At 37.0% G+C, this 27,500-nt stretch overlaps 1 protein-coding gene across 1 annotated transcript in view; it reads left to right on the top strand.

Moving 5' to 3' along the window:
* The window catches only part of ZNF407 (zinc finger protein 407), a 335,549-nt gene that overhangs the window by 113,343 nt on the left and 194,706 nt on the right, over positions 1–27,500 (top strand). Inside the window, exon 4 of the mRNA XM_058805216.1 lies at positions 19,173–19,247. Coding sequence (XP_058661199.1) covers positions 19,173–19,247 — 75 coding nt within the window. The remainder of the gene's footprint in view (positions 1–19,172; positions 19,248–27,500) is intronic.

The following is a 27,500-nucleotide window of genomic DNA, read 5'->3' as shown; positions in this document are numbered from 1 at the left end:
AATAATTCTAAAGTCGGAGACAAGAAATGTTTTTCTAAAAAAAAAAGAAAGTATGCATTCAGAGTGATGAGAATCTTGTATTAGATCATAATTCATTCATTGTAATGGCAGTTCTCCTTACAAATCCTGTTGTAAAACAGGCAGTAAGATTTCTCCTGATATCATTATTTGTATGTTGTAACACACTGGAATATGGGCCTGATGTTTCTAGATATGTAGCTTTTGTGAAAATTTCTTGGATCACAAAAGGTACTTCTTTGACTAAAGCTGGGTAGAAAATAAAAAAAAGTGGACAGTTTTATTATAAATTGCAGTTTTGTAATAAAATTGTACAATGAGCTTGCACAAGCTTTTTAAAATATCATTGCTGCCACTGAACAGGTCTGTAATTTATTTATTCAGGAATGTTAGAGGCATTTTTGATTTATTTGTTTTTAGAGAAGTTTTGTTAAGCAAGATAATGAGCAGAGCTGGTGTTAATCATTTACTATGCAAGTCTGAAAAATGAAAATTTTGCATATCTTTAGCACTGTTGGGGAAAATAAATTCACTCATAATGCTAATGGTCTATTGGTATAATTTTTTTAAAAATGTTATCTGTTACTCTGGAGAAATCCAATAGATTCATATGTTATGCTAAAAGCTAAACTAATCGATATATAATTTTGCATCCATATGTACATATGTATTGAGTAATCAGAAGTATTTGTTAACTGTAAAGATGAAAAATGAATTTTAGGGTGGTCACTGCCATAGGTGCCTACATATTTGTTTATGAATAGACCTTCAGGTGAACAGATTCCTCGTGTATGCACATAATACAAATAATACAAAGTTTACTTTTTGGAACAGGCTTTCAAGAATACTAAATGAGCTTGATCCTGTTCCAGGTGGCCAGGGCTTTACAAATACAGCACAAGTTGTCATGGCCTTTGCTAAATAATATTTATTTTAAGGATTTACTGTAACAGTCTAACTAGTATAGGATTTAGTGTAACTAATTTAGAGAATTTAAAGATTAGATGCCCTTTAACTTGCCTGTGTTTATACAGCTCAGAATTGCGATGTGTTCGTTCTGGCATGCCGCCCTCTGATTTTTAGGATTAGTGTCTTCCATTTTTCAGTTTCCTGCTGAGCAACTACAAATGGATAAAACTGACTGGGTACCAGATCACCTGATTATCTCTCTCTCTCTCTCTTTTTATTTATTTATTTTTTTTTAACAAGAGGCTCTCGGGAACAAACATGCATTGCTTCCTGGGGAATTAATGGAGTAACGGAGTTAGTGATTTTGGCTTTATTAGGTGCTGGCAAGGTTGCTTTGGGACTTTGTTGTTTCAGAAAAGGACTATATATTGTTCACCTTTTAAACATTCACTACAGAAGTTAAGGATGGGGAAACAACCATTTGTCAGGAACTTGACTAATAAATAAATTTAATGATCTATTAAAAACAAATGGAGGAAAGTGTGATCTGAGAAAGACAGGTAAATCTTAGTATGTTTTTTTAGTTAGGGCCTCTGTTCTTCAGAAATTTTGTAAAGGTTAGGAGCCTTTCTCTGCACTGTCAATAACCCAAGACATTTCTAAATGATGCATGAGCTCTGACATTTGACTGCCAAGGAGACATGAACCTCCAATTTAAGCACAAGTAGTTTGACTTACTCATTTGCTGGTGGACTGTATACTGTTGGAATAAGCAGTTGAATTCTGGGCAGGAGGGATCATGCCCTTTTAGACCTTCTTCTAAAGGAATATACTTAGTATAACTAAGATTTTCTGATACCTGTTATGGTGCAAAAGGAAGGATAGGAAAATGGAATGCTATTGCTAAACACTTTTTAGCATCTGTAGCAGAAAGAAGCTCAGTGACTTCTGAAATATTCTGCCACTGTGAGCATGAGCCTCCATCACTGACGTTGATAATGAATTTGACTGTTTCTTTACTATGGGCTAAATTCCAGGCTGTGTTGTTACTCTGTAATGCACTCCATTGCTTGTCCTTGTTGTTATGCTCTTTTATGCCAGAAAAAGAATGCAGTTTGACAGCTATCACTACAAGTGCCTGTGGACATCATGTACAAGCCAAATGCTAGATGGTGATAAATATGTTATGATTAGACCTTGTTATCTAGATCATATGTACTGTAGTGAAACCTACACTTGTTTGCTCTCTTCTTGGGAGGAAGTAGGCTTGCATTAATTTAGAGATACGTTGGAAACAAAAAGATTTTTTTTAATTTTAAAATAATTTAAAAATTATTATTTTCAGTTTAGTTTGTCTTGTTGCTGGAGTGAAAAACAATTTCTGAATGCTTTATGATATGATTTTTAGTGATGCATCTACAAAAAGGTAAGAAGAAATGCTATGTTTATGCTTACCAAAGTGATAAGAAAAAGCAGAATCCTTTGGTAACTGCAAATGTAAGAGCTACAGATGTTCATAGGAAAACATAAGAAGAATGCTGAAAAAAGGAATTCCATTTTAATCTGAAAAATACTCGAAACAATTTGCTTGTTCACTTCTGTCATTGACTGCCTGCTAGCCCTTTCCCCTTATCGTGGAGTGTATGAAAAACAAGGGCAAGCATGTGTAGGTTATATTGGTCCCTTCTCTGTTCATGGTTATGTCCCAGAGGAGGGAAGAGTGAGGCCCTGATGTGTGCCATATCTAAACATCTCCAGCTGAGGCAATCCATGGAAAATAGCACTGAGGGAAAACCACTTATTTTTCAGGCATAGTCCTTGAGCAGTAAGGTTGGCCCTCCTGCAGGCCAAGCTCCTGCAGATTTCTCCACAGCACAGCTACTAGGGACATGGAAAATCCAGTGAGCTGAATCTTCAGCGTGTCATGGTGTACTGGTGTACCAGCTTCACCCTTAGGCACAGCAATTGTTGCGTGTTCTGACCAATCCAGGGGTTAACTTGTGCTGTAGCTAGCATGGTGTTCTTTCCCAGACTGTTGGGATTTATTAGGAAAATAGTAGGCTTGACTGTGAATCCTTTTGTAAGGACAGTTGTCACTCACACAACTTCATTTATGTCACGTAATGAAAGAGACTGTGAGTTTGAAGGCTTTTAGGATCCTTTCCAACTCAGCATATTCTGTGATTGTGTAATCAGTGACATTTTTACTAACTCGTACCCATCCTTCCTCTGTAATCCCTGATTAGAGGTAGCAATATTGGGTAATTACTTTGACTGGCCTTAAAATAAGTAAGTAAACATACTCACAATTTTACAACATTACTCATTTTCATCAAGGCTGTTTAAACATGTCTTGAAAAGTAGGATGTGTTTTAGTCTAAGTGATGGTAAATTCTGCATGAGTTGTCACTAGTGTTAAGATTTGTGAAATTCTCTAATAGGTATTCAAGAAGGTAACTCCAATGCCAGGTAATATCTGTGCTCTGAAATATTGTGAAAGGGCTTTTCATACTTCTGTTTGTACTTGGGACTGCTCAGTTTTGATTTGTAAATTGTGCATATCTTTTTTTGCATTCGTTTTAATTTTGAATAACTGTAACACAATGTTGAAGGATCCATATTTGGAATGATTTCTTGATTTTTGTAATTGATTTAAGATAAAGGCTAGCAGTTGGTAGGTCTGCATATCATCTTTCCCACTTCCCTTCCTGGAAAAAAAAAAAATAGAAATCTGGTTATGTCTTCAGGCTTTCTATGCTGTAGCCCTAGTCAGAGTGCTTGAGATATATTTTGTACTGATATTTCCAAGTGGATTTCCTAGATGGATGTAGGCGTCTAAAACATAATGAGATCTAAATTGAGGAGATAACAGGATACTCTCAGCACCCCATTGAATCCAGTCTTAACTGAGAAGAGAGGATTTCCTTCAGATGACATATAAAAATGGGATTTCTAGGAGAGTGTTTGGTCAGGGATATTGTGATCAATGCTAATTTCTTCCACACCTGTTGTCTTTTAACAAATCCTAGAGGAGCTTGCAGTATTGGATTCTTCCACTCTTCTGGCCTTCTGTAGGCAGACAGGGTCAGGTAATGAATACAAAGACTTCTTTAGATCTAGTTATACAAAATCTCTCCTTGTGAACCTAAGTATGTTGACACTATCAGCAGACACATGTCCATTTTGTATTGCAGGAATGTGCAGTTCAAAGAGGCAGAAAAGTGTGATAAGAAAACCTGGCATGAACAACCAGATTCCACTGATGCATGAACACAAACACACCAGCTCACAGATGCACAAATATTCTGAGGCTAAAATAAAATAGTTTCTTGGCAGTTCTTATTCACACTTAATTGGCTAATTGCCCAGCCTGACACTGGCACTGGCAGTATTACAGAGGTAATATTTTTTTAAAGGGTGAGTAGTTCCTCAACAATGTCTCTGATATCCTTCATATGGATATCTTTTTCTTTAACAGCAGGCATGGAAGTGTAGCCATTTTTTAGGATTGACATTTATTTCTGTTCAGTGCTAGGAAAATATGTACATTGAAATCTTCTTTGTGTGCTTGGAGTAAGTAGAGAAGACAGAATATTTATGTTAAGCCAAATAATTTTATATGCCTATTCCTGGTTTTGTAGGATCTTTAGATGAGAAAAGAAGTCTGGGGACTTTCCAACATGAGCATCCTTATTGTGGAGATTTAAATAGAAAGTACAAGGTGTTTCCCTTTTCCTCATCAATGTTGGAAAGCAGTAGCATGACTAGCTGGTGATGGGTTAAGGGATCGGCTTATAGAAAATTATTATTCAAGGGCTGAATAGCTCAGAGGATCAGTACAGAGGATTGGATACAGATCCCATCACCTCCAGACTGTCTGTTCACATGCAGCTCATCTTTATTCTGGCCACACCTTGTTATTGTCTCATAAGTTTTTATAACTTCTCTTTAAAAAGTTTGGCTCCTTTGTATTCTAAAGAAAGTCACCATCAGAAATGACAGATTTGTTGTCACATTGGAAAAAAAAATCACAATTGAAAGGGCATGGAACATGAACTTTAAATAACTGACTAAAATTAAAATTGGTGGAAAATAGAAGGATATTAAGAATTACAGACCAGTGAACTGTAAGTGCTGGGTAAATTGAAGTTATATTTTAGAGTCCAAGTCTAAAACACAGTCATAATGCCTTGGCAAACCAGTGTTACAAAGGAAAAGTGTTTCCAAATATTTATATGTGTATGCAGGCTACCTGCTTGTAAGACAGGGAGCAAATATAGGTAGTCTGGATAGCTATGCATCCTTTAACAAACTCCTTTATAACAGGACAATAAATGCCTAGCTACTTGTTGTTTTGGAGCATTTTCTTTATGAATTAGTGACTGATAAAAAAGAAGCTTAAAACTTTTAAAATTATTAAGCGTGCTATATCACAAAGCATGCAATACACAGACCACTGCTGACATACTTTTGGTTTAAAGAAAAAGAATAAATCTCTCAGCTATTATAATTTAATTACTGGCACAATTTAGGAGATTGTTCCGTTGAAACCTTTAATTGTTCCATTGAGGAAGTTTGTCCATTTCATAATATCTACCCTGCACTAAGAAAGTAATCCCTTTTTTTTTCTAAAAGCAATTATCTTTTCTGTTGTTGGATTCTCTGAAGGATGCGATCTGTCTGTTACTGTGCTTCACAAGAAGTTCTCTTGAACTTGTGCAGAAGACAAGCCCTTTCAGAAACTGTGGCGGTAGAGGAATTTGCATTGTTGATGTTTGGGATTGATCATTTGTTTTAGGCCCTCATTATGCAAAGTTCTTTGTGTTCTCTTGGCCTCTTTAATGTTTCAGGACTGTCTGGGGGGTGCTCAGCTTTCAGCAGAATAGAAATCTTTGTAGCATCATTATTTTCTTATATCTCTTCAACTGCAGTTTAGGTGAAACTTAGAAGGCACTCTTAAAGAAGGGCATGTGTAAATTCTCTGAAATGCAGCAGACATAACCTGTGCTCAGCAACACATTTTTAAGTTTCCATTTCTTGTAGAAGTCTTATGGGAAGCACAGTGTCTCTGCAGCACTGTCCCTGGTCAAGAGGAGCTCTCTTGCACTGTAACATATTAGAGATTTTCTACTCTTGCTAGGTCAGTGGTCTCAAAAATATTATTTCAAAAACTCCTTGATAAATTTTAAAACATTTCAATAAAAGAAATAAAACTCCAGTTTCTTTTTGGAGGATCCTGGGAGCTGGCAACTGCTAGAAATCATACTGTCTGTACAAAAAAAGACAGTTTGCTTTTTATTTTTAGGTGGAATTTTTAAGTGAAACTAAATGAAGTTTAATGGCTTATAACATTGCATGAATTTGTCAAAACTGATCAGCTGGATTGCTACACAATGAATACTGAAAATGTTCTGGTTTTTAGGCTTATAATAGCCTACAGCCATTCAAAAGTCAAAATGTTATTTGATGATTTCAGAATGTTAATGAAATTATTATTAATAGCACATATATTAATCTTAATGATATATGTAAATATGGGCAAATGTAAAGCTATGTTGACACCAAAATAATTATTCTGCTGCTGAAAGTAAACCTGGGGTTAAATTTCAGTGATCAAGCATAAAATAGTTTGCTCTAAATGCGTCAATAAAGGAATTTCTGATGAAGTTTAAAATTGCATACAGGCTCAGGAGATTCAGAATGTTTGTTAGTACAAAAAAAATTGAAAAGGAAAGGATGATTCTATTTGCTTTTAAATTAGCAGAAAATAGTTACAGACTGTTTGGATTAACACAAAAAGATGTAAAAGGCTTTGCTTTGTTGTTATCTGGATTTCAGAAAATATCGTATCTAATCAATGTTTAAGTGTGGGGGTTTTTTAGGTGAGAGGGAAGTAACATGTATCACTCTCCACTGTGAATTCATTTGCTTAATAATTTGATTTGACTGGCTTAACTTTTGTTTCTGTGCTTTTTGCTCATTTAAGTTGAAATGGTCCTTTTACAATATACATGTAATTTTTTCCCCCTCTTTGGTGGTGTTAATCAAACTGTAATATGGTTTTCATGCTTGCTTTGTTTTTTAGGAAGGCAACAGGGTTATGTTCAAGGAACGTAGAGATTTCTTCTCTGTAGTTATATGCAATAAACACCATGATACATTTTTTATTGTAATATCTATCTTTGAAAAGCTAAATGTTGGTAACAGATATGATCTCTCTATATTGCATTGTGAAAAGAAAGGGAGTGAGCTTAGTTGTAAAGCAGAATTTCATGGCATTTTACCTGTTGAGGGCCCTGTAGAGCCAGAAGTCTAGTGACTTGCGTAAGTGACAGGCAGTAGCAGCCATGGTGTCACTGTGTATTATCACCTCATGCTAGCTGGAAGCACTCCCTGAAGCCGATCTAGGTTGTATAGTCCTAGATGAGGTCTTCATGGGTGCTGACCATAAAAAGTTCATCAAAGTAATGAGGCGAGGCGAGAGCTTGGCGCTCATGGGCAGAGCTCAGCACCAAGGAGTGTGAACCGGCTCCAGCTGTGACAATAAAACAGCAGGTGGCTGCTGTCATTAGGGGTGGCAGATGAGGCAGGGGACTAACATTCAGCCCACAAAACTCTCATTTGTTAGCCATCGCCACTGTACCATGCAAAATAGCTTCCATCTCAGTCAATTTTACTTTGCAAAATATTACGCAGTCGCCATAAGAAAATTAGAGCCTTGGGTTTACTGGTTCCTTGGATCTTATAATCAGAAAACTCAGAGCTCTTAGGTTATGTGGAAAATTGGACTTTTTTCTCCCCTGAAGAGTTTGAGGGTCTTTACAGTAATTTTATAATAGGTTGTTTCCACCCCAGCATGTGTTTATCAGTTAATATTTTGGACTATTTTTAGTTTGTTACTCCTTTCTAAAATCAATTCCATCTGTCCGTTTAGCTATGTGTTGTACATAACACTGCCTGCTATTCAGTGTTACAAAAGTTGCACACTGATCAGACTATTTTCTGTCTCTATGTCTGTCCAGGTACAGATATTTCATGTAACAAATAATGGGATTTTTTGAGGGGAGCTCTGCTAATCTGAGAAATTGTAAAGAAACAGAACAGCCCTTTAATTTGTTGGATTTTTTTTTTTGTTTGCCTATTTCTGTTAATATAAAATGCTAAAGCATTTTGCATGTATTTAATCTTTGTGGAATGTTTTTAAGCTACCTAAAATTTGAGGCCTTTCTCAGCTGCAAACTGTCCTGTGCAGCTCATCCCTGCAGCAAGGCTTGTGGGTGTCAGGGGTTAAACAGTGGGCAGTGTGTTGGCTCCAATGTGAGAGCCATTTTACTTGCATCTTGTTACAAAGCTATGCAGAGAATTGCATGTTGGTGGTTACATAGCTGTAAGTGACCTCCAGGAAATATGGAGAATTCAGGTGGTCATTTGCACATGTGTCAGTTGTGAACATGATAAATTCGAGTGCTCTAACAGGAACCCATTCATGGAAATCAAAATGTGACGCAATACTGAATAAGATGGAGTGCCACAGTGTGCGTTGGTACCTGTGCCACCTGTGCTGTCCAGTTCGCCTGCTACTGAAATGGACATGTGAAATCCCATCATTTTGTGCTGGCACTTGACATGAGGCTTTATGGAGCTGTGGTTGCAATGACAGCATGGATTAGGAAGGAAAACCCCTTTAATTGAAACTTCATTTCAGGAAGACACTAAAAAAATTTTTTTTTAGACATGGCTAATGTTTCTTTGTAGGTCCAGGCTGTCCCTTTGTATATAAAACTGAAGTTCTGTAATTTTTCTTGTTAGCAATATACATTCCTTTTATTGCATCTTTTGGGGTAGTTTGTAAATTCTTCTTCTCTTTTAGATAGCATAGCTTTTGTTTGAAAATACACTGATTTCTCCTTCACTTCATTGTTCATAGGTACACTCAGCATGTGTGTGTAGGTTTTTCCAGGCCCTTAAGATCAAAGATGTTTTGTTTTTTTCTTAGTTCCACTGGGCACCTATGTAGTTCCTACATCTCTCATGTTTGATTTGTGGCCAGAAATGGTCAGAGTTAATCTCGGATGCTGGCTGGAATTGGAGTAATCTTTGCCAGAGAACATCTTCTGCTGTGTCACAGATATCATCTTTATGACTGTACTGATTTGTCTGATCTATATTCCTGTGTTTTTTCCAGACTGATGACAGTCTTCATACCAAGAGCATGCAACATCCTTACCAGACTGCACAAATGTGGGCTCGTTCTGTGTGTGTTTGTGTTTGTGTGTGTGTGTGTGTGTGCGTGTGTGTGTAAAACATCCATCTACATTCAGTGGGATTTTTTTTGTCTTTATTGCTTTAGTAATTTATATTTCAGGTGAGTACTCTTAATCCCTTCAGTCCTGGCTTTGGATTTCTGAAGTGAGTCCTGTTGGCCATCACAGGAAAACCTGAGAAACACCAGACTCTGCTTGGCAGCTTCAGTGATTCCCCTGCTAAGTATGTGACTGAAGTGATGAGAGGTGTTAGCATTTTTTTATGGGATAAGTGGAGTAACACCACTGTTACAGCTGTAATTCTTACTTGGATAGACTTTTGTGCTGCTCTTCATATCATCTGCATCCTCTATGATCAGTGCCATAATTTGAGAAAGTGTTTTAGGTCTATAATACTTGCATAGCAGTCTGTCTGGTCTGTATATCATGATTTGCTCTGAGAGACACTGTTACTGCCTTCAGTCAGCCTCCTTCTTCAGAGGTAGGAGGACGTTGTTGCAACACTCCACTTTTGGGAGGAGCTGGGCGCGGCTGTAGTGGGAATATCTGGAGAGACTGAAATGCCAGTTGAAGATGAAAGCTATGAGCTTTTACTTATGTTCGGGTGCTAACAAAAGATGTCTTCCAACAAAGAAAAATCAAACATTAATCAGACGTGCTTGTCAGGAGTTAGGTTGGCCTGATGACACAGTGTTAGGTGGTTCTTAGTCCCCAAGGTAGCAATGGCCAGGCCCAAGAGCCCTTGGACAAGGAAAGATGGAACCATCTTTGTGCTTTAAACATATTAATGGGGATACAAGTATGAGATGCATTTTTTGTGGACTGATCTGATCCACATGATAGCTTTTTGATTTCTTTGGCTGGAGCCAGTCAGTTCTGATTCCACCAGCCTGTTGTTAAAGGTTCATGTATGTGGATGGTAATACTGATGGTTACAGATTAGGTCTTCCTGTCATAGATTTACTATTTTTATGTAGCTACTTTGGCAAAAAGATATTCTGAAGTATTTTGCTTTCTACCTGCAGTCAAACAGTCTTGTGGAATGCCTGGATGTGAGGCAAAAAGGATGTGTTTTACAGCTGAGTTTAAGTCTCAGGAATAAACAAATCAACCAGCACTTGCTTTTCTATGTCAGGCAAAGACCTAGGGCAACATTCTCACTACTCTCACAGATCAAGCAGACTGCAGAGTCTTCGCTCCAGCCACCATCTATCACCAGCAGCATTTCAAATTGTGGGGAAATTGTCAATAAAAATTGTGTGTGTCTTCTGATTGTGTATGACTTCTGAGCAGTTCAGTCATCAGATAGTGACCAATTTATTCATCTCATTCCTTTCTTGGTAACTCTCAACTTTGCAAAAGACCACAGGCACTGTAGCTGCAGAATTGACTGAGTTATGTATGTGGCACTGTTACTGCAGGCCCTATGTGTTTTCTAGTCGACAAATCAACTGTCTTTAGATTTGTTTAGATTTCCTTTAAAACAGGCAACAGTAGATTCTTTTGATGAGGAGAATTTCATTCTCAAGATAGCTCTTCCTCTAGAAGCTTTGCATAAACCTGGTAATTCAGTCTTCTGTGTGATTTCTGAGCCATCAGGAAGAAGCTAATCAAAAGTGACTTTTTATTTAGGAATAGCAAGGCATTAAAATATATTTATTTCACTCTATAAATTCTAATTTTAAGTAGAAAGTCATTGGAAGATCCTTATTTTGAGATAGTCTTATAGTCTGTTTCTTGCACTTTCAAAAGGCTCAGACTTTGCTGGTTGGGATCACTAGGAAGCTCTTTACAAACTGTCTGCAGAAAGTCCAGTATTTCAAAACTCCTCTCAGGGCACCTAGAGATGTGGTTCACCTGACCCACCCAAAAGATTGAATCGACTTTGGACAATTTCTGCCTTCAAATATTAGCTTGTTTATCCTGCTGTTGCTTTCCAGATGCTAAATGATGATATGCAGAACTGATGCCTACTGCATCAAATTCCTTATCTGAAGTCCTGAGCATGCTAGGAAATGGACTCAGTCATGAGCAGGAAGACAAGCCAATACCTGAAGAAAGTGGAAAGAATGGATAAGGGAGGAATCAGAGATATGAGAATGTTGGATATACAAGTAATGAAAAAAGAAAATATATAAGTCGTGTCTTGGTGGCAAGATTGCTAAAGCACTATTCTGGATCACAATGCTTACAGATGTAAGCATTCATTTATGTTTAAAGCATTTCTGCAGCTTCATGTAGCATGGCAAGTGTTTTTTCTCGTGATGTCCTGGTTTTGGATGTGTGTATTAATCTCTCTTTAATGTAAGGCACTTCAAACACCAAACCTAGGATTGCATCTCAGACTTTAGGAAAAGAGGTTCTGCATTGTAGTAGACTTGAGAGGTTGATAGCAGTGCTAGAGAAAGCACATTGTGATTCTGTCTTTTTCTTCTTTTTTTTTTTTTTTTTTTAGTACTTGTGCAGCTGTTAGATTACCAAACACCTGTTAGAGGTGACAGTTACAGATGCTCAATAACCAATGAAAATTAATAGAACATGTGATTCTTTTAGCTTAGAAGTGATTTGGTAAGATGTGTTTGGAAATCTAATTACATACTGCTGCTGTTTACCATTATCACTTAACATTCATTAACTTCTCTGAATATTGAAACAAACATTTCTTGTAGTGGTACTAATTTTCTCATATATTTGTAAGGTGATTTTCTGACAGAGGGAACACCTGACTTTAACGGTTTTGCCACAGTTTAGCTATTTTAAGTTTACTCTTCAAGCAAATAAAAGCAGAATGTCATTTGTTTAGTTACATTTAACACTTGTTATTGTGTCTTCAAATATAAAAGTTCACAGTTCCACTCTTAAATTTCTACTCACTTTTATGTTAATAATAATTCCTGCAGCTGTCATTGAAGAGTACTTTTTGCATTTAAAATAAAACACTTCTACTCAATATCTTCAAACCTAAAAAGTTCAGAATGGACCTGAGCTAACTTGCAGGAAACCTTTTTGATTTCAGTTACAAAGTAAGTCACTTAAGGTGAGGCACACAGGTAAGTGAGCTCCCTCATGGGAGAGGAAATTATATAAATACTGCCAGTGAATTCCTTTTTTGCCACAATAACAGACTAAATTTCTGTCCTGGATGGTTTATTTTATAACATAAGTCTCTTAAAAGTGGGATGGTGAGAAAACTCAACAACTTCTGATGACAAGACAAGCTTGAGTGGAACAGTAGAGGATGTTTTCTGTTTTATTTAGTTTGCTCTTTCTTTGTACCCAGATCTCTTCTGCTTGAATATGTACGCGGAGATAATTGTGCCAATTGCTGCTACTTTATGGCCATGGGGCTAATAATTCTTTGCCATCTTGAGAATAGCAGATTGGTGGCAGAGAGCAACAAGAATATGTTGAGGGATGTCTCTCTCTTCTGGTTGATAGATGCAGGAATATGCAGGAGCAACGCAGTCGATTGATTGATTGATAGCGCGCAACTCATCCATAATGATCTGTCTGATATAGCAGTAAATTATTCTTGAGATTGATGCAGGTCATTGAACAGCACATTGACAATCCTGTTGTCTGTCATCCTGTTCAAAGCAAGGCAGGAACAGTAGCTGCTGTGATACTCAAGTCTACCATGAGTGCTAGCTGTGTGCAGGTGTTCTGATAATACAAGTTGTTGTCTTTATTTTTTGGGCAGCTTGGCTTCATTGCTAGGTTGTTACAAGTAACAGTAAAAAGAGATGAGGTATTTTTAAAAGAAAAGGTATACTCACTGCATTGGTGATTTCATAGTAACATAAAAAACATTTGAAGATGTTGGGTTTTAAACTTCAGTAGCAGAACTTCTCCATGGAAAATAAGCTAATAATTAAGAAACATACCTGGTTGTTGCATGGAAAATTTTAAGTCCTCCCTCCAAATCCAAACAACACCCTAAAACCCACACAAAATTGAAGCAGAAAGGCTGATAGTTCTCAGAAATTCCAAAGTTATGTTGGTCTTCAGGTTCTATGAACTGCCATGATATCTTCCCATGGTAATCTGGGTTCTTGTCTTGTTAGTGATGGCAAGGTTGTCTTCATTTCCCTCTTTTGGTTTCTCTTTTCAAGAGGAAAAGTTTGAATTTTCCATTCTTCCAGGTTACACACACCTGAAGATGTGGATGGATGGATATGTGTTGCTTCCCAGTTCAATTAGTGGCGTTGGTGAGGGTGGAGCATAGAGCAGCCATATCCTGCTTTGACACATGGGGTTAGCAGGGAGTAGAAGGCGGTGTGTCACTGCGCTCTCAGCACCGCAGACTGCGTGATGACTTGTTAACCTTTTAGAACGTTATTGATTTTTATTTTCTTTTAGCTTGCAAAGAATAACCATCTCCTTTATTTGGAAGTAATAAGACCTGCTTTATTTGGCTAGTAAGTGAGTCTGGAGAGAGCCCCATCTTTCCTGTTCAGGGTTCTAGGACTTGACGTCCTGTCATAGAGGGCATGAAGTTTTTCAGATATGTGGATGTTTTCTACATTAGACTTCGCTCTGCCAGATATTTACTTGAACCTGACATCTTGTCACAAAGGGCATGAAGCCTTTCAGACTGCAGGATATCTTCCACACCAGACTCTGCCCTGCCAGATACTTTCTTTTAAATTGAGTCCCTTGCGCGCAGTCATGCAAGAGAGTTATCAGAGCCCCAGTCTGGACCCTTCAGATTTAGCAAACATCCAAAAAGATGGACTTGAAGAAATTCTCAGGAATTTAGACTTTTGATGCATGGAAAGAAATGCTTGTTCATAGAAAACCATTGCTTTCTGGACAGTTCTGCATCTGCCTCTGTGCTCTTATTCCTGAAGTTAACCTGCTGAATAAATCCTGGTGGAGACATAAGATTTGGGTGGCAACTTTTTAGTATAATTTGGAGAATTTGAAAACTTGAAATTTTTTACTTCAGGTACTCTGTTTAAGTACTATTTGACTAAGTGCTGATTTGAATATGAAAAGTTCTACTTTTAGGAGTAGAATATGCACAACTGAAGTGCATGCAGTAATCTGTAATTGTATATAGAAGTTATATTGAACGTTCTGAAATGCATGCACGTCCTGGTATCTCTTGATAAACTGAACTGTTTTTCTCTCCTACTGGTTGATACCCCTGTTGGCATGGCTCTATGTGAACCACACATTCAACTACAATTAGGGTTTCCAGTGTTTTTTGAGACACAGTAAGAACAAGAACGCTTCATTAAGGTGGTAAGAACCATAGACTCCACATTGTTGTTTACTTGCCTGAACATATCCCAGTCCCCCTTCTTGGCATCATCTGTGAAGCTTGCCTTGATTTCCTGGTTTCTTGCCTCATACAAGGACAGAAATTCAAGCATAGATAATAGAAAACAAAACCTGGTGTGAACAAAATAATATATTATTTCATTGTATTCTGTGATGATGTATAAAAGTTTGAGATCCTATTTCTTATTATTCCTTGATGCTGTCAGATCTCCTAGCTGATTCATCCAAGGTATAACATTCTATCCTTTCTATATGCCTGAAATTTATGCTAAAACAAAGCACTAAGTTCTTAGATTTGTTTATGTGTTTGATTTTGGTTATTTTAAAGGCTCTCAAGAAGCTTTTTAAAACATCCTATGTACTTGGGTTATGCACTAGCTTACCTGTGTTCTCAGAGTTAAATTTGTGTATAAAGAGGTTTTGGACAGTTTAAAGGAGATGTAAAGGATATTGAGAATATGAATAAAGGCTAGATATTCATTGTTATTCTCCTGGACTTTTCTGCTGTCATTGAACATTGTTGTCTGTAAGATAAATTCTCCAAGAGCAATTGCAGAGAGCAATGTATCCACTAAGAAGTGATTTAAAATTGCTCTTCAGCTGCTCGATACCTTGTTTGTGGAGTCCCACAAAAATAAATTCCCGTGCTGGCCCTCCTCAACAGTTATGTGCAGTCAGAAGATGACTGCTCTGTCACCATGGCTTCGAGTGACTTTCTGGTCGAGGTAACGTGTAGCTCCTTCCTAGGTCAAGGCACTTGATAAACACACAGGCAATAACAGGTTTTTTTGCCTTATGGCCCAGAATGCTTGTTTTGGTTTGTGTGTGTGTGTTGTGTGTTTGGTTCTGGGTGGTTTTTTTTTAGGTTTTTCACTAACCCAGTGATGTACTTATTCAAAGGGAAACAGCTATTATGGATTCAAAGCATAAGAAAACTTAGAATCTTTTTCCTCTCAAAGCAAGATACTTCACAGAGAACAGTTTTCTCCCCACAGAGAAAATAGAAAACAGACAATACATGACAGATTATTCCTATTCCTTGTGTACTGTGATGATAAACATTGTACATGCTGAAAAATTTGTATTACACTAGAATAAAATGTGGAAGTTAAGATTGTCCAATATGTTTCTTTATTCCCAGAATTAGAAGTCCCTTTGTTTCTTTTGTACTTTAAAATATGCTTTTATCTGAAGACAAATCTATAGAGGCTCCTAAATCAGTTACAGACATTCTGAGAGAGTCCAAATACTGTTTGAGGATTGCCATGGAATATGAACAGTCACGTTCCTACAAACCACAACTCTTCTAAAAGGAAACCAGAATCTTCTGCGAACTTATTTTGGGAAAGGTGCTCATATGATTTAAAGTAATTTTTATTTATAGTTTGTGTGCAAAAAGTTGTCTGTAGGGAATGAGGATGCTATCCTAAAGCTCTGTGTAATTTTTTAATTGGTCTTAAATTTATCCTGTAGTTTCAACATAGAGTGTATGCCTGAGGATGTTGCTGGTTTTGAAGCCAGAGTAGTTGAATATCACAAAAAAGTTAATGCAGCACAATGCTACTGACAGCAAAAGGAATCCTGCCTACTCACCTTGTTCCACTTTCAGAAGAGGCTTCTCGTAGTCTCCCTACCAAATGAAAAGAACTCCCAGTGAGCATGACATGGATGTATAGGCTGGACATCTCTGCCTGCTGAGACCTGACCCACAGGGGAGCCGCTGGGCTGGGACTTCTTGTCTTCATGTGGGTGGAGGACGAATTTGTCCAGATTAGAGTTTGTAAAACTGGTTCCAGGCCTCTAGTATGGCCTGGTTTGCACATATTTGAAACAGTGGAGTTGGTTTGATGACAGGCTTTTTCTACTTCCTCTTGATGCGCTTCTGAAACGCATTAGTTTTTAGCATTTGAATGTTTATACTTTCACTAGAAATAAAAACAAGAAATGAGAAGTTTGGTGAAGCCTGAATTGGTGCTTTTCAATTGCTGATGGAAAGATTCCTTTTGATTTGAAGATACATCAGTGCAATGTATCTTGAAAGCATTCACTCTGTGAGTACTTTTAGGTGCCAGTCAGACTTCTCTAAAGATTATTTTAAAAGGCCAAGGCTAAGTCATGTCTATTCCAGCAGTAGCTTGAGAGGTAAATAGCATAGATAAACACATTATTTTTTTTACTACTAAACCATTAATTACATCGAAACCTAGCGTTACTGAATGTATGGAAAACATTTTTGTGTTTCTTTTGTAAAGCCAGCAAACACTGCTACCACCTCTCTGAAAATCACCTGCAGGATTTAGTAAACAAAACCAAATAGTTTTTACTTGTTTCTCTTTGTGGTTTTGTTTGTTTGTTTGTTTGTTTGTTTGTTTTAATGGGTGGTCCTCAAACTCAGCATCTAAACAAGGTTGTTGAGACTTTCCCTCTTGTTTTAATAATGCCTGTCTCTGTTGGTAATTTTTTTTAATCTTGTTCTCAATTTCTTATGAAAATAGAAATTTTATTTTTAAGGTCTGTTTCTGTAAGGTGGGGAGCTGCCCTGAGCTGTGCAGAGTGCTCCAGACTTGCACTGAGGCTTTTGGCACTCCTCAAGTCTGAAGCCTTCGAGCCTTACATGAAAAGCTTAAAATGTTAGCAGTTTCTGAAACCCAAACTGAGTCAGGGTTCATTTTATTTGTGCTGTGTAACATCAGCAAAATGGTTGCTAGAACATAGATGCAACAGAGAAGAGGCAGAATGTGAGATTAACTGCTTCATGTTATTACCAAGACCTTTGTCTTTGATTTTGCAGAAAGGTATGTCTGTCTGTACCCCTGCAGTTGTGTGGTAGATGAAATGGTGAGCCTTTGTTTGGCAGCTTTAACTAAATAGGCTCAGAAACCAAAAAGTGCTTCCCTGCAAATATTGTGTAGCTGGTTGGATCTTTATATTCCATGCAAATAGCAAAATATCCCTTTACCTCTCTGATTGCACATTGCCCTTTCACAATAATTTCACTGAGTTTATTTTTCTTTTAGAGAAGAGGGGAAATGGAATTTTGTAACAGGAAATGCAGGTATTACTAAATGAAAATATGTTTGGTACCTTCCACAACTTGGTGGAAATAGTATTTTTGTTGAAAAGCAAAGGCAGTACATTTTGTATCCCTTATGTTTTTTTTTGGAATACATTTTTTTGTTTTGTTACAATGATTTTCCCTATGTACAGTAATTTTGATGACACTTGCATAATAATGATGGTAATGGTGTAATAGATTATTCACAGTTGTAATGGTTATGATGCCATAGTAATAAGTTGGGTAGGGAAAAGTATTTAGGATACTTTTAAAATGTATTTTTGTAAAAAATAAGGAAATTTATATCATTTAAATAAGGCAGTATTATATTCCTACACCTTAAGGGATGCACAAGAGAGATTCTCTGTAATGTGCAAGTGCCCAAAGAAGATCAGACACAGAAAAGCTAAATTTACATAATTGTAAAGGAAAAGTACTGTGTCTTTGCTTTTGTGGCTCTTATATCCCATAGTGCTGGTGTTTTACAGTCCTTCCATTGTCCATTACTGCAAACACGTCCAGATGAATTCAGCGTTTAATGTTAAAAATCTTATAACATGCCAGTTTGATTTGTAGCCCTTCACATCATGGAATGCTAATTAAAATCATATTTTTGCATATGTCATGCCTTTCATGTACATATGCAAATAGAGTCTATTGCCTTTCAGCTATTAGTAATTAACTTTATGAAGGACAGCTGTAATACATAATTAACAAAAATGTTTGCAAGCCCTTTTCACACTGAAAGTTGCAGCAGTAAAATTTTTGCTTATCGAGAAAACCATTTTAGTTTAAAGCTTCAGTCTGATATCTAAATTGTTTGAAGCAGTCACATGACATAATTAAATTGATGTTATGGTCTTATCAGCAGAAGAATAGTACTTGATAGGCTTCTATCTGTTTCATTACGTATGTCACCAAAATTAAAGTAAATTATCTGTGTTTGGTTTGGTAGAAACATGATGCCAGGTAATATGTGTTTTGTTGCTGCTGTTGGTGCTTTGAAGAATGTCTTGCCAGTTTGAACAATATTCCTGCTGATAGTGTATTCGTGAACATGTGCTTCACGTTTTTCATCCTTTTTTTTCACAAGGCTATAAAATAACTAAGGCTATTAATTTGTTTCTGTGTGTATCTCTTTAAATAATTAATAATACAATGAAGTTTGACCAGGCATAAGCAGTGATTAAAGCATCTTATCTTGCTGTTTTTTTATGGTTCTCATTAAAAACAATGGAACTACCTGTATGAAGAAAGGTTGCAGGATGGGTCCATAAGGCTTAAATAAATTCAAAGGTGTAACTAAAACTGTATTACTTTATAACATCAAACAATGTTCTTCAGGTAAAATAGCCTGTATTATCAGTATAATGTGTGAAATGTTTTAATTTTCAAAGGGAAGCAGAAACAGGTTTTCCTTTCTTTGACCAGTGGTGTATGGTTGGGACTTGTAAGAGAAAAGCCAAGGGATTGCAAAATGAGGGAAATCTGTTGTTACAGAATGGACTCCCCAGTCTAAGTCACATCCTAGCAGAGGAGGGATTTTTTTTTTAGGTCTGCCTTTAATGAAATGTGTTCAAGTGCATGCTCAAAAAAGAAAAAAAAAAAATTATCTTTCTCATTTGCTCTTTGTTTGACAGGGTGGCGTTTGTGATGAAGAAGCATTTGAATACTCATTTGCTGGGCAAACACGGAGTTGGCACCCCTAAAGAAAGGTAAACTGCTTTAAAATTCTTTTCCATTGTATCTTATACAGTATGTGGAGATCTTTTCTAGAATATTTATCTTGCCCACAATTAAGCCATCTGGATTTTTTCCTCAACTCCAAGAGAGATCAGCATCTTTAAGTGCTCTTATGTTGTGTGGTGCTTATGACGTGTCTGTAGAAAGAAATTCCAAGTAAGAGGTGTGGAATTTGCAGCTTTTGAGGCTTTTTTTGATAGGTGATGTTATTTTCTTTAAACTTTCATAGTTGGAAATGTGCCTCTCAGTGCAAATTCAAATGTTTGGGGTTTTTTGGTTTTCTTTTCCTTTTTTGTTCTGTTCTTCCTGGCCTTGATGCTCATAGGTTTATAAAATTACTTTTGAAGAGGTCATAGCCATAGAGAAATCAAAAAGAAAGTTTCCTCAAGTGTTCTTGGGCAGGAAGGGAGATTTGGCATTTTCACTATTTTTAAAATGAATTAATTTATTTTTTCAATCTGTACACAGCTACTTACTCTCCAACTTTGTTTGCAAGCAGGTTATTTTTTTATATGGTTTAAAATATAACTGTGTTTTACAAACTCAATGGCACTGTGTTTGCAGATAAACAGATTTTGCTTGAGATTTATTTGGCACATTGTGGCTTAGCTATTGCTATTTCACTGAATCTTTGGGCCAACTAGAAAATTGATGTGTTTTGGGTAGCTAAAAGATCTCATATTCTCTTTCAGCCTGGGTAGATGGAGGTGTTCATTGCTGGATACTTGATACTGTTTCAAGTATTACTGCCTTGTAACTCATTCTTTGGGGGTAGGCTTTCATAAATAAAGTGTATTTTCTGGTTTTGATATGAAAAAAGAGGAAAATAAGTTATAGGAGCTGTAGGAGAGCCCAGCAAAGCTCTTTCTGAGCCATGTTCATTTCTTGTTAAAGACAGTGGAAATTGTGGTCAATTAGACCCATTCCTCACAAGTTTGTCATGCTTTAATCATGGAGGGACCTAAGAGGAGGGTTTTTAATTAACACCCCATATATATTTTAGTTTGACTTAGCACTGATTTAGGTAGTGCTTTTATTTTTAAGATTTCCTCTACAAAGGTCTTGACCAGAATTTCCCTACCATGTGATTATTCAAGAGTTTTGAGATATTCTATTTAATCTAAAATACACAACGATGCATTGAAAAAACAGCTACAGTTTCATCAAAGCAGATATCATAATAAAGTTTATTTTGGTTATCTCTTGTCCAAGCACAACAATTAGAAAAAATGTTTTGCTCTGGTGGCTTATTTTATAACTGGAAGTATTCAATACCAATATATTCTTTTACAAGGGGATACTTACTGTACACTCACCATAAATACAACATAGAGATATCTTGCATCACCCTAGTGAATATGTGCACAATGAAGGATACATACAATATATTTATCTTAGCCTGAGAGGCATATCTTTAGTGATGATCATCTTGAAATGAATTCCTAAACAAGCAGGATGCTATGAAGTAAATCAGTTGTTGCTGGCTTTTCTTTGAGTGTTTTGTTCGGAAGGTCTCTCAGCTCTGGCCATTTTCCCCATTTCTTCCTGTATTCCTTCAGGGCTTTCTGGCTGGCTGGCCAGCACGACACGAGGAGGAGGAGGAGGAGGAGGAGGGTGGCAGGTTTACAGGCTCTGGCTGCCCAAGGAGCAGAGGAGCCCTGCTGAGGCCTGCAGCCTCCCTGCCCTGCCTGCTGGCATGGCTGGGCAGGCTTTGCCTCCAGCACAGGCAGGTGGAATTGGAAATTACTTCATGCCCTCTTCTTTTGCAATTTCTTCATCCATCTTTGGAGTATTTCTTTTCCACAATACCTTTTCAGGTGGCACTTCAGCTTAATGTAGAGCAGCATCAAACAGTAGTGGCAGAGCTACAACAACAATATAAATTTCTAGTAGCAGTCCCTCACTGTGGATGGGGCATGTTTAAGCCACGTGAACTACTGCAGTAAATACCAAACCATTGTTGCTTTCCTTTCCACCTTTCCTTTTCTATTATGAGAAAGTTTGATGCCTGTTAATGGCTTTAGGAACCAAAGAAATCCTTCTTCTGCATGTTAAACCATCACTCTGGGCATAAACATATTACAAATTAAGTTACGTAGTTTTCTTACCTATGTAAAACATTAATGCCTTGATTATAATTTTGCAAGCTTGCTATTTTTTAATTTCTCTAGGACAATATAATCAGTTTATTCTTTATGTTTTGAATTTGATTCTGCCCTCTGATACATTGCATATTATAGCAAATACTAATAGAAGCTAGCTAAATAGGCTGTGACAATTAAATTAATAATGCATTTTATTTGCAAGTGTTTAGTCTTCATGGTTTGACTGATATATGCAAAGATGGTAATTTATTAAAAGTAAATTCATGTAATTGTACTACAGAATTTGATGGACCAAAAAAAGTTGTCAGCATGACTATCATCAAAAACAGAAAATTGAAAAGAAGTTCAAAAGGGTGCTTGAAAAAAACGGTTATAACCCATACATTCCAAGAAATTGAGGCCCTTTATACAAACTTCTTAGAATCCAATTGCTGGTGATAAGCATAGAGATAGTTCTGAAAGGGAGAGGAAAAATACATTTACAATTCAGTAAGGAGTACTTAACTCATGCACCTTGCCCTCTGTAGCTTTCCATCACTATTGGTTTTTTTTATGCACAAAAGGGAGGAGTTATGGAGGCTGTGGAGGTGTTTGCATGGGCAGATACAGAAAACGAGTGTAACTCATAATGAAATTGCTGCTGAAACATCTTTTGTTTGGGTTATTTTCTTTTTTAAAAGACAGAATTGATTTAAAGGGAAAATACTGTGCAGTTGAACTTGTAGTAAAATGTCTGCACATTTCAGACACAAAACCCCCTACTGCCTAGTCCATTATGATCATTACAATTTAATAGCTAACTCAAAAGTGGAATGTTTTAACAGAAAAAAAATTCCTCTAAGGTATATTTTCTTGTTATTGGAACTGTGATACTGATTTATTGTCAACTTGAATGTGTCTCAAAACTGGCATGTTATCTGCTAAGTCCAAGGCCAGTACATATTTGGTACTTCAGTGTCAGTAATCTTCATGGGACCTATAACTATATCTTATTGGCAGGATAAATCTTTGGCTACACCTTTATTGTGCCTAGTAGACATCGTGGTTGGGGACAAGGTGAGTGCATCGGTGATGTTAGTGGTGCCAAGTTCTAATTTCTGTTACATCATTATTGTACTTGTAAATTGTGTCAAAACACAGAACAAAGAGATGTTTCACTATTAAGATTTACACATACGCACACATAAAAATATGAGCAAGAAAATAAAAATAAATTCACTAAGTCATTCATCAGTGAGAATAAATTCTGCCACTGTTAAGTACAACTCTGGATTTAGAATTTTTTAAATGAAAAATACACATAAATACTCTTTAAAGATTTTTTAGAGACACCATTATTACTGTAAAATATACATTTTTTAGTTTATGATACTTTCTTAACTAGAGTTCTATCTATCTGTTTAAAGAATTCATTTACAAAGAAAAAGCCATAGAAAAGCCTTTATAGTTGCTTAATTACCTCATCTTCCTTATGAATTTTAAATTATGAGTTGCCTCTGAAATAACTTTACATATGAGTAATCCCATTGAATAAAATAGAATCATTCATATATGAATGAATAAAGTTACTAGTAGCAAAGTCAGTCACTGAATTGGAGTATCTATTATAAAACAATTCCTGTAAAGGTCATTAAAGTATATATTTAATTTTGGAAGGTTCTGGTATTTTTCATGTGCTTTAAGAATGGGATCATTGTTACAGTGCTAGCAACATTATATGAAGATCATATGATTTTGAAATCATCTTGATTGATTGAAAAAACTGTATAGTGATTTCAACTTCAGAGCAAGAGCTGTAGGTAAATACCTACTACTGTGTAATAACAACCTAAATATATTTGAGATGCTTTGTCAAATAATTTTGGAATATAACATACCTCTAAAATTTGTGTATTTTTTGCACTTTGAAGTAAAAAGAGGAAGTTCCTAGGTTGCCAGTTGTTTCATGTGCTTGCATAAGCCCATCTAAATTTTTGAATATTAAATTCTACTAATATGTAAATATCATGAAATAGACCAGACTGCAAGTATATCAGTGGAAGGGATTGTTGAAGTTTGAAAGAAAGGTAGCCAGGGAAAATGAACTCAGGGTTGATGTTCTGTATATTATTGAGAAAACTGTCTTGTAATCAGCTGCTGTGTCCCAATATTTCCATTTTGAATGTAAAACTAGAAGTGTATCAAGTTCATCAGTACAACCCTCTTTTATTTAACTGAACTGTTAATTCTTCTCTTGAAACATTTTTCTTTCTTTGAGTAGAGAAATTTGTGATAGTAACTATTTGTTACGCCTGTTTTGGGCAATGCTACCCCTGCAAAGTAAAAAGGTCCAGTTTGATGTTACAGGTAATTTTGGGTAAACAAGTGGCAAAAGTCACAAAGTGATGTGCCATACATCCATATGAAAGGAAGTTGTTCCAGTCATACATCCCAGCTTTCTGCTTCCACTGCATAAGTCAACTGTGCAGGCCAAGAGGGTAAGGGTTAGTATGCAATCATTTTGTAATAAAATAACCTGCTCGTGTTCTGAAGGAATGAGTTCTGAATGTGGCTGTCTCACAGAAGGGTTTCCAGTTAGAAGCACTGGCAGTACACATGGATCCACTGGACAAGAGGCTACCTGGAATACCAGAGAGATGGTTTGCTGAGTCTTGTCTGCTAGCTTTGTCATCACCTTTTACTGCTTCTTGCAAATGAGTTGGAGTTTTCAACTGAAACCCAACTACTAAGATTAACTGGATAGGAATGGAAAGTTTTATTTAATTGATTATTTCCTGCATTTTGCTTTAAAAGGGTCTTGGACAGTTGCATAATCATACTTTGGAAAAGTGCTAAGGAAAGAAATGTAGCTTTTTCTTGAAATAGTTACTGTTTGGAAGTTTGTGATGAGAGGATGTGTGTGTGTGAAGGACTCAAGCAGTGTTTGGGGAGCTGAAGTTTTGACTGAGATGCATGCTCAGCTTTCCATGTTTTGGAGGCTTATCAGACCTGTGGAAGCAGTATTTCTCTTTGGTGTTCAGCTCTTGTCTGGTGCTATACTATGTCAGAGTGTGGAACAGGTTCCATAGGTACAGGCTCCACAATCACTTGCTGCCTGAGTGTTTTTCTCTGTCTGTGGCTGACCAAGGAACATAAGGAAGCCACCTGTGATTCCTTAGGTGCTGGAAGTAGAAGATGTGATGAAAATTCACAGCTTTCCTCATGGCTTGTTGTCTGTACACGCATATGCATTTGCTTTACTACAAAGAAATGAAGACTAGGCAGACATTTGTACTTTGGAAGACTGCTATCAAAAAGACAAGTGATGACTTCAGCATCTTTTCTGAAAGAAAAATAACAAGTGAAGGACTGTAAAAGAATTAAGATATTTTGCTACGACTCATTATTTGTTCTTCTTATCAAATCCTGGCAATGTTAGAGTTTAGTTCAGAAGGAAGGACAAACTGAAGTAGGTTTATTTTAATTGCTAGGTATGTGAGATATTTTGGAAATTTCTGTAGTCAGCAACAGTCTTCCTGTTGTGAAGGCTTAGCTGCTATGGTTAGGAAGTAGAGGGAGAACCCAATGGGATTCATGCTGTTCACAGTGAGCACCTTTGGCTAATTTGAAGCATCATAACAAGATATAAATGATGATATCATATTCATAAACAATCAAGTACTGTCTAGAGCATAGGTTATTATTTCCATTAGCAAGAGTATGCTAACATTGTTGGTGAATCTGTCGAAGACAGTGTGGATAGCTGCTGAAAGCACCAGCTTTATTTCACAATGGTTTGTTTCCCAGGAAAACACAGTCCCTTGTTGCATGCCATCAGCCAAAACGTTGTAAGCTGCAAACTGATCTCTCCTCTGATGCAGTCAGCTGAAAGTAAATTGTTCCAGTCGCGTGTCCCAGCTTGCTGCTTCCACTGTGTAAGGCAACTGTGTAGGTCAAGAGGGTAAGGATTAGGATGGCAATATATCTCTAGATCCCTTTTTACCTGCATGGGACTGGTAGCAAGGGACCTCTCCAGACAACTCTGCAGTCTGTGTTACACTTTGAGGGTGGTACGTTGTGGCATTTATAGATGTGAAATGTTCCATGTCTTGGGTGGTACCATGACTTTGATCAGTCTATATAATGCAACAGAAATATTTTTTGAGAATACTAAAAAGGAAATGGAAACATAATCTCTTGACTATTCTGCAATGAAATATTTTCCATACATTCTGAATAATCAAGAGGAGTATTTTGTAAACTTTGGAAGTGAAAACAGAAGTTCTGTGGCAAATGCTGTATTTGACTGATGGTAGAAGCTTTCTTTCTATGTTTTAGCCACACACTTCATAATTCTTGCATCAAGTTATGACACCATCAGAACTACTTTTCTGCAGCCAAAACAGCTGCATAATTATTAAATATGAATGTTTGTTTATCCAGGTTTACTTAAGTTTCAGCACCTCAAAGTGGAAAGAAAATGCTGGAGAGACATGTTCTGGAGTGAACAGTTCCATGACTGCAATTCTAAATTCACCTCCTCAGTGCTATAACATTTAAAAAGAAAAGTTGACTGAGACTTAAGTGGTAGAAACGTGGAGGTCTTGTTGTAGTATAAAGAAAATCTTCTCCAATATGAGCCTGCAAGGTGTGCTCTGTACTGATCTCTATGGTGGGTAGAGTCATAGGACAGCCCAGCTTAGAAGGGAAATCCAAGAATAATCTGGTCCAACCTTTGTAGGGGAGGAGAACCTAGAGATCATCTATCACTCTGTCCAATAACATATTGAAAATTTGCAGTGACGAGAGCTCTGCCACATCCCTGAGGAAGTTGCTCCAGTGAATGCTTGTCCTTGTAATAATTTTTTTGTTAAGATGAAACTTCCCAGTGTAACTTTTACTTTTCACCCCTTGTGTTCTCCGTGTGCTTCCTTGTGAAGAAAGAGCCTCTTTCTTCTTTGCAGCAGCTGTTTAAGTCCTGGAATACCATAATGAGGTCCCCCTTTTCTCCAAGAGTGTAGAAAGAACGTTGGCTGTTCTAGCTTGGGTTTTTGTTCTGTACAGAAACATTTGCTGCTGTCTATTGACAGTATATTTTGTAAGAAAAGAGTGACAGTAACATAGTGCATCTTAAAATACCTTTTGATCCTGGAAGTTGATTTCAATGGCACTGTTCTATGTATAAAACAGTAGTAATAAGCTACTTCATAAGTCAGTTTCATACTGATTGTTCCACTTTCTCTTGCTGTCACGGAATCATAGAATGGCTTGACTTAGAAGGGACCTTGAAGGCCGTCTAGTTCCACCCCCCCTGCCAGCCCCCTTCGACAATTCCAGCTGCTCAAAACCTTATCCAACCTCTCTTTGAACTCTCCCAGGGGTACCCACAGCTTCACCAGGCAACCTATTCCAGAGCATCACCACCTTCTGAGTAAAAAATTTCCTCCTACCTTTTAATGTAAATATCCTTTTCTGTTTAAATGTTTCCCCTTGTTCCACCACTTGCCTGTGCAAAAAGTCACTGTCTACCTGTTTTATAAGCTCCCTTCAAGTACTTGAAGGACACAGTGAGGTCAACCCAAAGCCATATTTTCTTCAAGTTGAACAACCCCAACTCTCTTAATCTGCTTTCATTGGAAAGATGCTTTAGTCCTCTGATCATCCTCGTGGCCCTTTGTATCATTCCAAGTTGAAATACAAGGTGATATTCTCTGATATGTGATAAAGAGTTGATCCTTTTAAACAAATATCATGGAATCTTAAAATAGTGGAAAAGAAGTCTGAGATTTTTAAAGTTCAACCATTAACCCAGCACTGCTGTGTTCACCACTAACTAATTTCCCTACGTGCCGCATCTACACGTGTGTTTTTTAAACACCTCCAGTAATGGTCACTCTACCACTTCCCTGCACAGGCTGTTCCAATGTTAGACAACTCTTCCAGGGAAGAATTTCTTTCCTAGTATCCAACCTAAACTTCCCATGGTTCAATTTGAGGTCATTTCCTCTTTTCCTATCACTTGTTACCTGGAAGAAGAAACCAAACCTCACCTCATTAAAGCCTCCTTTCAGGTAGGTGTAGACAGTGATAAGGTCTCACTTCAACACCCTTTTCTCCAGGCTAAACAATCCCAATTAAAAC

This window comes from Ammospiza caudacuta, chromosome 1 (genome assembly GCF_027887145.1).
Source record: "Ammospiza caudacuta isolate bAmmCau1 chromosome 1, bAmmCau1.pri, whole genome shotgun sequence".
Taxonomy (NCBI): Eukaryota; Metazoa; Chordata; class Aves; order Passeriformes; family Passerellidae; genus Ammospiza; species Ammospiza caudacuta.
This window is presented reverse-complemented; position numbering and strand designations above follow the sequence as displayed.